Source organism: Manihot esculenta, chromosome 15, assembly GCF_001659605.2.
Source record: "Manihot esculenta cultivar AM560-2 chromosome 15, M.esculenta_v8, whole genome shotgun sequence".
Taxonomy (NCBI): Eukaryota; Viridiplantae; Streptophyta; class Magnoliopsida; order Malpighiales; family Euphorbiaceae; genus Manihot; species Manihot esculenta.
The window spans coordinates 26,237,126-26,253,591 of NC_035175.2; the positions used below are offsets into that span (position 1 = coordinate 26,237,126).

The 16,466-nt window shown below is 36.8% G+C and overlaps 1 protein-coding gene across 1 annotated transcript; it reads left to right on the plus strand.

The window, feature by feature from the left end:
* Positions 1-2,049: 2,049 nt before the first annotated feature.
* On the plus strand, positions 2,050-4,596 carry LOC110602654 (phosphoribulokinase, chloroplastic). The gene is made up of 5 exons (XM_021740225.2): positions 2,050-2,828; positions 3,191-3,275; positions 3,378-3,462; positions 3,790-4,034; positions 4,129-4,596. The coding sequence occupies exons 1-5, from the start codon at positions 2,272-2,274 to the stop codon at positions 4,375-4,377; spliced, it is 1,221 nt and encodes a 406-aa protein (XP_021595917.1). The 5' UTR covers positions 2,050-2,271; the 3' UTR covers positions 4,378-4,596.
* The last annotated feature ends 11,870 nt before the right edge of the window (positions 4,597-16,466 follow it).

Below are 16,466 nucleotides of genomic sequence, written 5' to 3' on the forward strand. Positions count from 1 at the left end.
TTTCATACTCTATATCTTTTCTCTTCAAGTCTACATAAAAATTTTGTCCGCGTGAAACTACTTTCAACATTTCTTTGACGATCTTAACCTTTTTTTTTTTTTTTTCTGTCATAGCAAATCTAAACCTTCTATCAACATAATATAGTTCTACACCTTCTCCCAATAAATATTTATATTTTTATTTATTAGCTACTTCAAAAATTTTGTTCATGTCTAATAATTCATAATTTATAATTTTTATATTATGATTTAAATTTAATTTTTTAAATATTTGATTGTTAATAAAAAAATATAAAATTTAATTTAAAATTAACGAAAATGTATTTTTCATCTTTTTTTTCTCTCCCTTGCTTTTTAGAGGTAAATAAAATGATATTTTTATCATTTGTCTCATCTTTCTTTATCTCCTTTATAAAAAACTATTTTATTTAAATATGTACAAGTCAACAAACTTTGAAATATATGCATGGATAAACTTAAATATTCATTTTTTATCTATATTTAATTTCACTTATTATTTTATTTTATATTATTATACCATATAATATAGCTATTTAAAGTTTATATTTATTTATTACCTTTTAAATCTGTAAATTTTATATAAAATTTATTAAACCCGTTGGTGTTGACTCATTTTTATTTTTTAAAATATTATATAATTTATAGTATGAAATTAATTATACAGCAGTACTGTGGGAATTTGTTATAATCTTTTTGAATATATAAACATTAATTCTTATAGTTTGATATCATGGATCATCTTCATTTGCTATGTATTTTATATACAATTAGGCGGTGGGTTCAATATAAAATTGAATAAATTAAAAATTAAAATTTTAGTATTTATGAAAATCAAATCAAATTAATTTTAATCAGAAATTGAATCGAATCAAATCAGTCTGATTCGGTTTGATTCGGTTCGATTTGATCGACTTGAATTTTTAATAAATTTTTTATTTTTTATCCTTTATTTTTAATATCTTAAAATTTAATTAGAATACTTTTACTTTAATATGATCTAATATCTCTATATTATTGAAAATAATATATTATTATCATTAATCGGTTCGGTTCAGTTTTTTTATTTTTTTTATTAAAATTGAACCGAATCGAAATAACTGAAATTTTTGAAATTAAAAACTGAATCGAATCGAAATGAATAAAAAATCGAACTAAATTTTTAAATTAATTCAGTTCGATCAATTTTTTCGATTTGAACCGAATATTAATACAAATATATGTATTTATAATTTATTTCAATAATTTCAATTGATATGTAATTTGTAATTTGAATGTATACGTTTTTTTTTTTTTTTTGGCACACACCTTTGCCTGTAATCATGCACTGTTAATTGTTTTTAAAGCTTATTTTTTAGAGAAAATTCACTTTCTTAATTATCAAAAGTTTAATTATCAATAAATAAATTCAACTAAGCTTTACTTTTTAATACTGTTAAAATCATCTCGAAAATTAGGCTCATAATCAATAATTTTTTAAAAAAATCCAAACACATACGCAAATTAAAAAAAAAAAAGAGCAATATTGACGTATCAATATATCAAATAAAAAAAATTATTATATATTGAAATGTGAAGCTGAGATTGAGTTTACAGAGTGTGGTCTGGCAATATACTCCCACTATTTTTTTTTTTTTTTCTTAAATACAGAATGTGAAAAGTAATATTCCCTCACTTCAAAACGAGCAAATGTGGGTGCATCTTATAAATAAAAATAATAAATAAATCCTCACCCTAAACCTCTCATCTCGAAATGGCCACCCTTTTTGTGCCACGTGGAAACCCAAATATCCAAACTGCAAGAGATGACCACCAGGCTTCTCCATATCTCTTCCATCACAAATGCCATCACCTCATCAACAATTCCATCTTTTTGACAGATAATAAATATTAGCAAATATTTAGTACAGTCAGTTTTAAGGGGAAAAAGGAAATTGAGTTGAAATGACAGTTTTACCCTCAATGGATTGATTTATTTCCATTCATGCCCGTTGCATTCCTACCTAAATATTACCTCCAAATTTGTCCAAAACCAGGGGTAGTCACAGAATCCCATAAGACATTAGACAAGAAGACACACCAGCCTCCCATCACCAGGCAAGGCCACTCAATTTCTTCTTTCCCAAACAAACTGCCATCTGTTTTTCCTTTTTGGTATTTATACATTGGAATAATTACTTGAATTTTCCATTTCATGCCTCTTCACACAAGAAACTGAAAATTGCCAAGATTCTCATTTCCAATTCTTAAGAAATGGCAATTTGCACAGTTTACACTACCCAATCTCTGAATTCAACATGCTCAATTTACACTCCAGGAAAAACCCACTTTGGATTTAACCAAAAACATCTTGTGTTGTATAGCAGCAGTAGCAAGAGAATCAATAGGAGAGCTTCCACTAGTGTAATAACATGCTCAGCAGAAGATTCACAGACTGTTGTGATTGGTCTAGCTGCAGACTCAGGGTGTGGGAAGAGTACCTTCATGAGGAGGCTGACTAGTGTGTTTGGCGGTGCAGCGGAGCCACCAAGAGGAGGCAATCCTGATTCAAATACACTCATCAGTGACACAACTACTGTGATATGTTTAGATGATTATCACTCACTGGATAGAACAGGAAGGAAGGAAAAAGGAGTTACAGCACTTGATCCAAAAGCCAATGATTTTGATCTCATGTGTGAGCAAGTTAAAGCTCTTAAAGATGGGATTGCTGTTGAGAAACCTATCTATAATCATGTCACTGGTCTCCTTGATCCCCCTGAGCTCATCAAGCCTCCTAAGATTCTTGTTATTGAAGGTCTTCACCCAATGTAAGTCTCCTACCATTCTCTCTCTCTCTGCCACTGGGATTTTCTTAGGGTCTGATTACTTATGAAAAATAACTTGTATATTGTAGGTTTTCATGTAAATATTTTTCAACAAAATAATAATTTCTAATTTAAAAATTAAAATTTGTTAATAACTTTATATGCAGAGTTGTTAATAAGATAATCAAAATGAGAAAAGGATTTTTTTTGTTTTTTCAAAACAAGAAGTTATTTTTTAAAAAATGATTTAATTTTTATTTATTAAAAAAATATTTTTTGATTTTTTTAATATTAAAAAAAAAAATTAGTGTCACATGAAAGTTGTGAAAATGTCATGAGAAATTTGTATTGTATACGATATGTAGGTTTGATGAACGTGTAAGGAAACTGTTAGACTTCAGCATCTATTTGGACATAAGCAATGAGGTTAAATTTGCATGGAAAATTCAGGTAAAAAAAAAAAAAATTTAACTTTCTGAAACTTGTGCAGATGAATGACTTTGATTTTTATTCATTGCGTGAATGACCTTAGAATGCTGGAATTAATTGCAGAGGGACATGGCAGAGCGAGGACATAGTCTTGAAAGCATTAAAGCCAGTATTGAAGCACGCAAGCCTGACTTTGATGCTTATATTGGTAACTACTTCTAAATATACTTTTGTAGATTTACTATGTCATAATATTGTTTTTCTCTTTTAATGACAAATTGAGATTTATTCTGTTAAAATGTTCGTTGTCAGTTCAGCTTGTCTTTAAAGATTAAATAGTATAAAAATTCAAGACAGTTAATGATTTATTTTTTTTTTTTTATAAAAGTATTACAAAGTTTAATTTCTCTTCATTAATTTAGTAACTTTTAGTTAACATTATTAAATATTTAAATGGAGTTAATTCTGGACGATTATAACTAAAAGTGGGAAAAACCTAAATTAATCCGCTGAAATTTTGTTAATATGGGTGCAGATCCACAAAAGCAATATGCGGATGCAGTGATAGAAGTGCTGCCAACCCAACTGATTCCAGGGGACAATGAGGGGAAAATATTAAGAGTTAGAATGATAATGAAAGAAGGAGTTGAGTATTTCATCCCCGTCTACTTGTTTGATGAAGGATCCACCATTTCATGGATACCTTGTGGTAGGAAGCTCACCTGCTCTTATCCTGGCATCAAGTTCTCCTACGGCCCTGAAACTTATTTTGGCCACGAGGTATATATTAGATTGCTGATGAAATTCGGAAGGGCATTCTAATTAATTTGGATGAAGGATAATGCTTATAAAGATTGATTATTGTGTTGTTTAGGTGTCTGTAGTGGAGATGGATGGGCAATTCGACAGATTAGATGAGCTCATATATGTAGAAAGCCATCTAAGCAACATCTCCACCAAGTTCTATGGAGAAGTCACTCAGCAAATGTTGAAGCATGCAGATTTCCCTGGAAGTAACAATGGAACAGGTCTCTTCCAAACAATCATAGGATTGAAAATAAGAGATCTTTATGAGCAAATCATTGCTAGTAAGGCAAAGGCTCGTGTAGAAGCAAAAGCCTAATACATTAACTGTCTCTGTCTTGAATACTGAACAGAACATTCTTATTCTCTAAGTTCTACCACCTTTTCCTACTTTCTTCCGTTTCCCCCCCACTGTTTCTGATCGAGTTTTAGGCTATTCCTCATAAGAGTCGGAAACACTTGTGTAGCTATCGGTGTTGTAACTCTCTGGAGATTTGTGTAATATAGATAAATCAAAAGCTAGCAGAGATTAAATTCAGTTCAAGTCCTTTCAACATGACCAACTGTGTTTTGGGATTATCTTCTGTAATTTTTGCTTCATTGATTTTCTTGCATCACCTACTTATCCTAAGGAGGGGAAACGTCTCCAAAACTGGGGCTTTTTGTAAAATAAAGTTTAACAAAAATATATTTCTTAAACTCTCGTCCGCGAGAAAAAATTTTCCGAATCAGGGTGAATTGGTCCTTTACCGCATTTTATAAGTGCGGTAGCAGAGAGTCATTAATTTAAAAATAAAATTTTTTTAAATAAAAAAAATTATACCGCACTTTTGAAGTACGGTAGAATTTTTAATAAATTTTTTTAAATCTCGTCTCTGCCCCGTCAGCAGTTAATACAAAAAATAAAATTTTTTAAATAAAAAAAATTTTACCGCACTTCAAGAATTTTTAATAATTTGTTTTAAAGAAATCTACTACACTTCAAAAATGCGGTAGGAGGGTTTCTCTGTCTGGTGCAAGAATCCATGCACCTGGCAGAGAGGGCAGAGACGGGTCTCGTCTCTGCCCCATCAACAGTTAATACAAAAAATAATTTTTTTTAAATAAAAAAAATTCTACCGCATTTTTGAAGTGCGGTAGAATTTTTAATAATTTTTTTAAAAAAAATCTACCGCACTTCAAAAGTGCAGTAGGAGGGGGCGGGTCTTGCAGGAGGACTCCTGCTGAAAGCTTCTACCGCACTTATAAAATACGTTAGAATCTCTACCAAGTGCAGGGATTCTTGCACCTGGCAGAGAAACCCTCCTCTACCGCATTTTAAAAGTGCGGTAGAGGAGATTTATATCCCAACTGCCCAACTCCACTATAAAAGGGCATTGAAAAAAAAAATTTCTAAAATCGGGTCTAGAAAAACTTTTTTCCGAATCAGGATAAAAGCTGACTCTACCGCACTTTAAATGTGCGGTAGAGCTTACCGCATTCTTAGAGTGCGGTAAGAAAGAATAATTTAAAAAAAAATTATATTACCGCACTTTTAAAATGCGGTAAATTAGGAGAATTTAAAATGCGGAATTCCGTATTTTAAAATTTAATTTTTATTTAATTAATTATTATATTATATTTTATTAATTTAATTTATTTAATTATATATTAAATTTATATGATTCGGTAATTTAATTTATTTAAAATTTATTTAATTTAAAATGCGGTAATTCACCCTGATTCGGGAAAAAAAATTTTCCAGACCCGAGTTTTAGAAAAAAATTTTTTTTTTAATGTGAAAAAGTAAAAAGCCCACTATAAAACCCCCACCGTGTTCCTGCTCCATCTCCACGCTGCAATTTCTTTCCGTGTCCCTGCTCTATCTCCACGCTGCTCACTGTAAAACCCCCATCGTGTCCCTGCTCCATCTCCCCTGCTCCATCTCCACGCTGCTCCATCTCCACGCTGCAATTTGTTTCCGTGTCCCTGCTCCATCTCCACACTGCTCCATCTCCACCCCCACTGTGTCCCTGCTCCATCTCCACGCTGCTCCATCTCCACCCCCACCGTGTCCCTGCTCCATCTCCACGCTGCTCCATCTCCCCTGCTCCATCTCCACGCAGCTTCATCTCCACACTGCAATTTGTTTCCGTGTCCCTGCTCCATCTCCACGCTGCAATTTGTTTCCATGTCCCTACTCCATCTCCACGCTACTCCATCTCCACGCTACTCCATCTCCACCCCCCTCCACTCCCACCGTGTCCCTGCTCCATCTCCACCCCCACCGTGTCCATGCTCCATCTCCACGCTGCTCCATCTCTCCTGCTCCATCTCCACGCTGCTCCATCTCCACGTTGCAATTTGTTTCCGTGTCCCTGTTCCATCTCCACGCTGCTCCATCTCCACGCTACTCTATCTCCACGCCGTAATTTTTTTTCTCTCAACGCTTCACTGCTTCTCTTTTCTCTTAGATTTCTCTCAACCCATTTCAAAAAAAAAATATTTCTCAATATTTCCTCTCAGTCACAACCCATCTGAACGAATTTTCAATAAAAAAAGGTACGTTTTATATTAAATTTTTGTATGAAATTTAGATAAATAAAAATTTATTAATAAAAAAAATTTTGTATTTTGCAGTTTTTTCTATTTCCGATACGTGGACGCGTAAAATTTATGATTGATTTTCATACTGGATTGAAGGTCATTTGGATGGAAATGTTAGAGTGTTTGATAGAATGTTTTGGGCATTTCAACAATCAATTGAAGGATTCAAGTTTTGTAGGCCAGTCATATTTGTTGACGGAACTTTTTTATATGGGAAATATAGCGGCTGTATTCTTTGTGCAACCGGGCTTGATGGAAATAATATGATTTTTCCAATAGCATTTGCATTAGTTGATAAAGAGGACAGTGACAACTGGGGGTGGTTCATGGATTGTCTTCGATTATATGTTACTGACAGAGAAGAATTACGTGTCATATATGATAGACACATTGGGATTAAAAAGGCAATGCAAAAGGATTGGTGGCAGCCCCCATCAGCCAACCATTGATATTGCATTCGACATATATTAAGCAATTACAATATGAAATTTAAGAATACCAATATGAAGGAAGCTTTACGCACGGCAGGTCAGTTATTCAATTTCAATATTGATATTGTCATTCCTTTATATGTCTTTAATTAGTGCTCAATATATAAACAATCAGTACTTGATTTTTACCTTTCAGCTAATCAGAATCAGAAGCGAAAATTTTATGATGCCATAAATAAGATACGAGAAGTGAGTCCTGAAACATTTGAGTGGGCCCTTAAAATACCTTTAGAAACATGGACACGGTCACATGACGGAGGAAAAAGGTATGGATCCATGACAACAAATACAATTGAATCTGTCAATGGGATGTTGAAAGGATTTCGCGCATTGCCCGTCATAGCTATGGTCGAAAAAATATTCTACCAATGTGCTAACTACTTTGACATACGTCGCACGACGTATTTGGATCAAATGCAAATGGGGCATACTTTTACGCATGCATGTGCAGAAATAATTAGGAATAACGAGATGAAAGCAGCAAGGCATCGGGTGATACGATTTTGCAATGAAACTTTAGTTTTTGAAGTTCGTACCAGTGGCACCGGAAATAAGCAAGTTGTCAAACTAATAGAAGGTACATGCACTTGTGGTAAGTTTCAAGAGATGCGAATCATATGTTCACACGCCATAGCAGCTTGTCTGTCGAAATCCATTGATTATGATCAATATGTTGATACATACTACACATTGGAATGCACTTTAAAATGTTATGGCAGTATGTTCAATCCATTGGGTCATTCTGATTACTAGCCAGAACCTGACGGTAAACCTCTAATTCCTGATATGCAAAGAATTAGAAAAAAGGGACGACCAAGAAGTAGCAGAATTCAAAACGAGATGGACTGGAGGGCATCAAAGGTTTCTTTAACTTCTAAAAATCATTGTACTATATGTGGAAAGTCTGGTCATAATAAACAAACATGTGTCGTTAGGCGTTGTTGAATTGATTTATGTGACTGTAATTTGATAATTTCTATATATTAGACAGATTAATAAAGCACTGCAAATTGATAATATATTATGTTTAAGGGTGTCGATGGTAATGATTTTGTAAAATATTTGCAATCTTTTTGACCTCCATGTTGTTAGTAATTAAAATATATAGCACTGGTATAGTACAATTTATCTTGCTATTATAACTTATATTACCCAAAATTGTGTCATTCTAGGGACAATGTTTGCTTTGATATACACGCCAGGTGACATTTTTAGAATGACAGGACGTTGTTGGGCACTGGATGATGATTTCATATATCCGTTAGATCCTAATCAGCATAATTCTGATAAAGTTTACAACATTATGAAATCTGAATGGTCATATAGGGTGGCTCAGTCAACAGCTTTACATGAGGAGGCTAGTTCACTAAATATTAAAGTACCAAGAAAAAAAGGCGATTCATATGTCAATCGATAATATTAATCAGCTCCGAAATGCATTATATCGTATACGAGAGGAAAATAATCGTATTAAAATACGATTAAATAGGTGGTATTTTACATCCAGAGTTGAAGATTTTAAAGCAGATGGTGATACTAATCAATATCGAATTTTTTATAATTTAGGAAATGCGCCAGAGTACCAATCCGATGTGTCACTGTCAGATGATGATTGTAACAATTGAAAAGAATATTAGAATGGTTTGTAAAATGTTATAGTGGAAAAAAATATTTGGTACATTAATGTGTATGATCCTTATGCGTACCTTTCTTTTGTTAAGTAAGAATAAATTATTGATCATAATACATTCACTGTAGATAACATAGTAATACAAAGCACATACATTCCGCATATTACATTTATAACACATATAATTGTAGGTAACATAACAATACAATTATTTGCCACCACAGATATTAAACTGTGATTGTAGAAAACATAAGGTAACACTTACTCTTCATTAGACATCTCTTCATAAGATGCATAATTTGGATTATTCATTATATTTCTTATCTCAGCTTCTGTGAGCTCACGACCCATTGCAGTTGCTTGTTCTTTTGCCAAATTATATATGTAAAACCTGCAACGACGAAGCAGCAATCTATTGTTTTCTTTTCGAATGATACGAAGGCTCTCTTCATATGTCCTTATATTATTCTTTGCCATGTTAAGAGAATGACGTTTTATAATAGAAGCACCCAGTAACTGCAAATCACCAACAAGTTTGTTTGATTCGTCAAACCTGAAACTCCACTCTCTTCTCAAACCAGCATAATATTCTCTACGATCACCATGCTTCTCTTTTTTATAGTCGTCATTGAAATTTGGAAGCAACCACACTCGACCCTCTCTATTGAACGATGAACTTCCAGCCATTTTTCTATGATCACACAAGGATGCTAAATTTTCGTATTTATATACAATATGGATCACAATCACAACATGTCACATGTACTGCACTATTACAATAATGACATTGTACTATTATCTTGCATGTGACTTCTTTGATAAATACTACAAAATTACGACGTGTACTATTATCTTGCATGTGACTTTTCTGATACATACTATAAAATTATGACGTGTACTGTTACCTTGCATGTGACTTTTCTGATATATAGGACAAAATTATGACATGTACTATAATATTGCATGTGACTTCTCTAATAAAATTGCATGTTACTCGTACTTATGTTTTTAATGAAAATTATCATCAATTTATGACATATTTGTTCACATTTTATTTCACAGATATGACGGGTAGACAAAATTATCGTGATTACAGGAGTCCGGCCCCTCTTGATCAGTCTTTATTGTAATACCCGGCTGGAGTCCGGCATCTGTATTCTGCTTTCTGGTGGGATCCGGGATGTCGGAAGTCTCTAGAAGGGTTTGATTTTCTGCCCTGCTGATGAACTCAGGTTCGGCAGCCGAAGGTACATTCGGCCGCCGAACCCCTGAGGAGGTGTGAGAAGGTGGTTTCGGCTGCCCAAGCTTGCTCCCGAGCTTTTGGACTTTCGGCTCTGGAGGAAAGTTCGGCCGCCGAAGGTGCCGCCGAAGGGTAGAGACTTTCGTCTCTGCAGTGCCTTTTAGCCCCCGAAACTTGCTCCCGAAAGGGTTCGGCAGCCGAAAGTGGAAGTTCGGCCGCCGAAGGTGCTTGAGTTTCGTCTCTGGAGAGGACTTTCGGCCGCCGAACCTGCCGCCGAAAGTGTTCTGTCCAGCTTTCCTTTGCATGCTTTGCATGGCTGCTAGAGTGAGTTTAAGGGGATTCTTAGGGCGTTTATGAGAGTTAGTCATAAGCTAGTTTGGTCCCTCATTTGCGTCCATCTGTATAGGTACAGACCAGAGGAACCAGAGAGAGCAGCAGTGAGTTCTGCTCCCGCGGTTACAGAGCCTGCAGCGTCAGTCAGTCCAGATAGCCAGAGGTGAGTGGAACTAAACTTAACTTTGTTTAACTTGCACAATGGACTGTTTTTAGCATATCTCATGCATCATGATTATGCAGTAGGGTGATTGCATTAGTATCCACGAATATGGTGCATTGCATAGTTAGTTGTTGATGTGGGTAAATGCTGAATGATCCAATAGTCTCAGACAGGAAGTCCAGGAGCCTTTGACTACGCCCTGGCAGGTATAGTAAAGACCAGGAGCCTTTGACTACGCCCTGGCAGGTATATAGTAAAGTCCAGGAGCCTTTGACTACGCCCTGGCAATGGTAAGTACAGAGGTGTTATATACACATATACATATATGACAGGAAGACCAGGTGCTCGTTTCTACGCCCTGGCACAGAGTTACTGGGACTATGTGGTGACAGGTTTACTCTTGATGTGGTTTGTCTGTGTTATAACGCATTCCATGAGATTATGTTTTACTGAGATGTTTTACTGTTCTACTCACTGGGCTATAGAGCTCATCCCACTCCCTTAACCCCAGTTTTGCAGGTTCAGTATACAGGGACAGTCCAGCAGGGTACAGAAAGAGTAAAGAGATTTGTGATCGCTTAGAGTGGACATGTAATATGAAAGAGCTGTAATAGTTGTGTATAAAGTTAGAAATGTGCTTGACTTAGTGATGTATGTTTTGTACATGATCTGGATCTGTATATATGTTTTACTGTATGTGAAAAACCAGGCTTAACAGGTATGAGTTAACCCATCTAGAGCAAGCTCTAGTCAGGGGTACAGAGTACAGAGTACAGAGTACAATAGTGCATGCACAGGTTAAGCCTTGGTACAGAGAAAAGCGTTTTTATTTTTCACAGAAAATGTATGATCATGTATGAGTTTTACAGGTACACAGAGAGTATAGCAGGCTTGCTACGGGTTCTAGCGGCCTTAAGCCGACCTGAATCCTAGCGCCGGTGACGGTCCATATTGGGGTCGTTACAAATTGGTATCAGAGCCCTAGGTTCACATGATCGGACCTATAGAGACAGTGTCGGGCTCATAGAGGTTAGAAGTGGTCAAGCACAATAGGAAATCATGTCCACTAGGATAGGGTCTTGAGTCCTATCTGTGATATGTCATGAGTTATGCATGTGCTGTATTGTTGTTTATGTGCTAAAGTGCTATGTTATGTGTTGTTTTCCAGAGAGTAAAGATGAGAGGAACTCGTCGATCAACTCGATTGACTGGAGTCCCACCAGAGAATGAGAGACCAGCTGCTCGTCCTCCTGCATTGCCAAGGGCAAGGTCGCAGAGATCTAGCAGGGAAGGTACGTCAATAGACCCTAGAAGGTCTGTCGACGAGAGTAGAAGAGGAACAGCTAGGGGAGAAAGATCAGAGGAAAGGAGGGAAGCAATGGAGATTGATCAGTCTAGAGATGACAGCATGGGTATAGGCAGATTTGAGGAAGGTATGGGAGAGTCGCAGGGAGGTGCTCAGACCTCAGGTTTTGGCTATCCAGAGTATCCGATGGGAGGTATGTCGGAGTACTCTAGTTTTGTGCCATATCCTTCTTACATGCCATATATGCCTTATCCTCCTTACTATCCACCATATCCTATGTATCCACCCTCCCCTACCCATCCAAGTGTAGCACACCCAGAGCCAAATGACCCAGTACCACCACCAGAACCAATAGCCCCTGTTGTTGACAGACATCAACCTAGCTCCTCTGGAGGTAAGGTACAAATGACGGAGTACTTGAAATTGGATGCTCCTAAATACAACACGGGAGATGATCCATTTGATTACCTCAGAGCAGTTAGGATGATCACCAGTGAATTGGGAGCAGATGATAGGAGAGCCATTGAGATGGCAGGTTTCACATTAAAATGCAAGAAAGCCAGAGAATGGTTTACGAACTATGTGGAACCCAGAATGGACAGCATGTCATGGGGAGAGTTCGCCAATGAATTTGCAGGGTGGGCTTTTCCGGACAGTTCTCGGGAGATGAAAGTAATAGAGTTCGAACAGTTGAGACAGACAGATGAGATGAGTGTTGATGAATTCACAGATAAGTTCCTGGATTTGCTTCAGTACGTGGGTCAAGCCTATGATATTGATCAGAAGAAGGCAAGGAGATATACGATGAGATTGCATCCCAGGTATGCTTCCTTGATTCTTCCAGCAGAAAAGGAGAGTTTCCACACCATAGTGGACGCAGCCAGGAAAATGGAAGCTAGTGCCAATATTCAGAAACAGTCAAAGGCACAGGCTTCGGGTTCTAAGGCCCCCAGTGCAGGCACGTCAGGCAGCAAGAGATGGAATAGAGCAAAAGGAACAAAGAGTAAGTTCTGGAGTAAAGTGAAGTCAGGTCTGGGAATAGGTAGTGGCTCAAGTTCTGGCACAGCTCCAGTCTGCAGAAGATGCGGAAAACCACATGGAGGAGTTTGTCGGTTGGGATCTACAGCTTGTTTTAGATGCGGACAGGAAGGGCATATTGCTCGGGATTGTCCTCAGGTGACTTTTGCACCATCCCAGCAGATGAGTTCAGGCAGTGTGGTACAGCCAGTTGTACGACCAGCAGCTCCAGTCATGCCTCAGAGTAGTGGCAGAGGTAGAGGGAGAGGGGCAGCCTCTACTTCAGCAGCAGGTTCCCGAGGTGGAAATCCGGTAGCCCCAGCACGGATTTTCACAGTGACACAGGAGGAGGCGAACACGTCGAACACAGTGGTGTCAGGTAATCTCATCATTGGGTGTTCAGATGTGTATGCTTTGATGGACCCCGGTGCTTCTCATTCCTTTATTGCTTCGAGAGCCATAGAGAGATTGGGTTTGATCAGTTCTGAGTTAGAGTATCCTCTCTGGGTCAGTGGACCTAATATCAGTGGCAGTGTCAGTCTGTCGTTTCAGTCCAGTGCTTATAGAGGGTAGATACCTTCCAGCTGACCTTGTGGTTCTAGATTTGATGGATTTTGATGTCATTCTAGGGATGGATTGGTTATCTACATATCGTGCTACTTTGGACTGTAGAGAGAAGCTAATGAGTCTCAGAGACCAGGATGGGTCAGAGTGTGTCTTCAGAGGAGACAGGAGAGGTACACCCAGAGGTATGATTTCAGCCCTTCAGGCTCGTCGATTGCTTAGGAGGGGTTGTCAGGGGTTTCTAGCTCATGTGAGAGAGCTAGACAGTCCGATTAGGGAACCAGCCACAGTACCAGTAGTCCGAGAGTTTCTCGATGTGTTCCCAGACGATTTGCCAGGACTACCACCTGATAGGGAGATAGGGTTTGAAATCGAATTGCTGCCAGGTACGAGACCTATCTCTATTCCTCCCTACAGGATGGCGCCAGCAGAGTTAAAAGAGTTAAAAGAGCAGTTGTAGGACTTGGTAGATAAGTCCTGCAAGAGTGAGTTTAAGGGGATTCTTAGGGCGTTTATGAGAGTTAGTCATAAGCTAGTTTGGTCCCTCATTTGCGTCCATCTGTATAGGTACAGACCAGAGGAACCAGAGAGAGCAGCAGTGAGTTCTGCTCCCGCGGTTACAGAGCCTGCAGCGTCAGTCAGTCCAGATAGCCAGAGGTGAGTGGAACTAAACTTAACTTTGTTTAACTTGCACAATGGACTGTTTTTAGCATATCTCATGCATCATGATTATGCAGTAGGGTGATTGCATTAGTATCCACGAATATGGTGCATTGCATAGTTAGTTGTTGATGTGGGTAAATGCTGAATGATCCAATAGTCTCAGACAGGAAGTCCAGGAGCCTTTGACTACGCCCTGGCAGGTATAGTAAAGACCAGGAGCCTTTGACTACGCCCTGGCAGGTATATAGTAAAGTCCAGGAGCCTTTGACTACGCCCTGGCAATGGTAAGTACAGAGGTGTTATATACACATATACATATATGACAGGAAGACCAGGTGCTCGCTTCTACGCCCTGGCACAGAGTTACTGGGACTATGTGGTGACAGGTTTACTCTTGATGTGGTTTGTATGTGTTATGACGCATTCCATGAGATCATGTTTTACTGAGATGTTTTACTGTTCTACTCACTGGGCTATAGAGCTCATCCCACTTCCTTAACCCCAGTTTTGCAGGTTCAGTATACAGGGACAGTCCAGCAGGGTACAGAAAGAGTAAAGAGATTTGTAATCGCTTAGAGTGGACATGTAATATGAAAGAGCTGTAATAGTTGTGTATAAAGTTAGAAATGTGCTTGACTTAGTGATGTATGTTTTGTACATGATCTGGATCTGTATATATGTTTTACTGTATGTGAAAAACCAGGCTTAACAGGTATGAGTTAACCCATCTAGAGCAAGCTCTAGTCAGGGGTACAGAGTACAGAGTACAGAGTACAGAGTACAGAGTACAATAGTGCATGCACAGGTTAAGCCTTGGTATAGAGAAAAGCGTTTTTATTTTTCACAGAAAATGTATGATCATGTATGAGTTTTACAGGTACACAGAGAGTATAGCAGGCTTGCTACGGGTTCTGGCGGCCTTAAGCCGACCTGAATCCTAGCGCCGGTGACGGTCCATATTAGGGTCGTTACATTTATTGACACAACAACAGTCTCATAGATCACAGTCAGTTTGGAATGAGGAGATTGAAAATGAGCCACTACATTGTAGGCGATCTGCGAGTGTTTTGAAGCAGGATTTTCACCCCGTATTGAAGCCTATCTCATAATTTTTGAATTTTATGGTGCTGTCAGATTAGGCTTCTTTTCGTTGGATCATCATTTAATTACATCACTGGTTGAGAGATGGCGTCCTGAAACACACACATTTATGATGCCAGTGGGAGAGTGTACAATTACTTTTCAGGACATCGGTGTTATTTTCGGCCTACCTATTGATGGAGATACTGTTGTTGGTAATTCTATTATCAATTGGATGATGTACTGTCAAGATACTTTAGGACTCGTACCTCCCACTAATATAATGCGGGGTAGCTCGTTGCCATTAAGTTGGTTAGTCGAAAATTTTAATGAGCTACCAGATGATGCTGATGAAAACGTGGTCCAGAGATATGCCCGTGCTTATATTCTGCGGATCATTGGGGGTTCCTTATTCACTGATAGGAATCCTAGTAGGGTGAACCTAATGTTTCTACCGCTAATTGCTAATTTACATAGAGCAAGCATGTATAGTTGGGGTTCAGCTTGTCTTGCCTGGTTATATCGAGAACTTTGTCGGACCACTGATCCTAGAGTATCTCAATTAGATGGAACTCTACACATCCTACAGATATGGGCATGTGATCGATTTATTTTAATATCACCATCTATCAATATACGAGACCCACATAATGATGCTCAACTGGGAAGTCGGTTAGTAGTTTATACTTATTATGACATTATTATGATTTACATGTTACGCATTTATATTAAATTCTTGCGTTTTTTTAATAATATTTTCAGGTGGAGTAATGCACGACGTATCACTCAAGTCGTAACACATGTCTTGACAGAAATACGCTATAAATTTGACAAAATATTTATATATATATTTTTTTAAATTTTTATGATTCATAAATATTTTATTTATTTATTTATAAATATAATTTTAAAAAAAATAATAAATTCTATAAATAAATATAAAATATATGATATTATTTTTAAAATAAATATAATTACAATGTTATATATATATATAATTTTAATTATTAAAATAAATTTATATATGATTATTATTATTATATTAAATTTTAATTATATTAAATGATTAATATTAATATAATTTTTATAATTATATATATTTTTTATATATAAATAAATAAATAAAATTAATATAATAGGATTACCGCACGACGTGCGGTAATTTGAAAATTGAGAAATTGATTCAAATGTTTGCAATTCTCTTAAAATTTGTATAACATTTTACCGCACTTTTACTTTGCGGTATAATTTTTATTTTAAAAAAAATGTTAAATCAAATTTTACTGCACTTCAAAAGTGCGGTAGAATTTTTTTTTATTTAAAAAAATTTAATTT

Bases quoted from the DNA above. Each gene is read 5' to 3' on its own strand.
- LOC110602654 (XM_021740225.2), top strand. From the start codon at position 2,272: ATGGCAATTTGCACAGTTTACACTACCCAATCTCTGAATTCAACATGC. The intron at 2,829-3,190 runs GTAAGTCTCCTA...TACGATATGTAG, and splicing joins ATTGAAGGTCTTCACCCAAT to GTTTGATGAACGTGTAAGGA. The intron at 3,276-3,377 runs GTAAAAAAAAAA...AATTAATTGCAG, and splicing joins AATTTGCATGGAAAATTCAG to AGGGACATGGCAGAGCGAGG.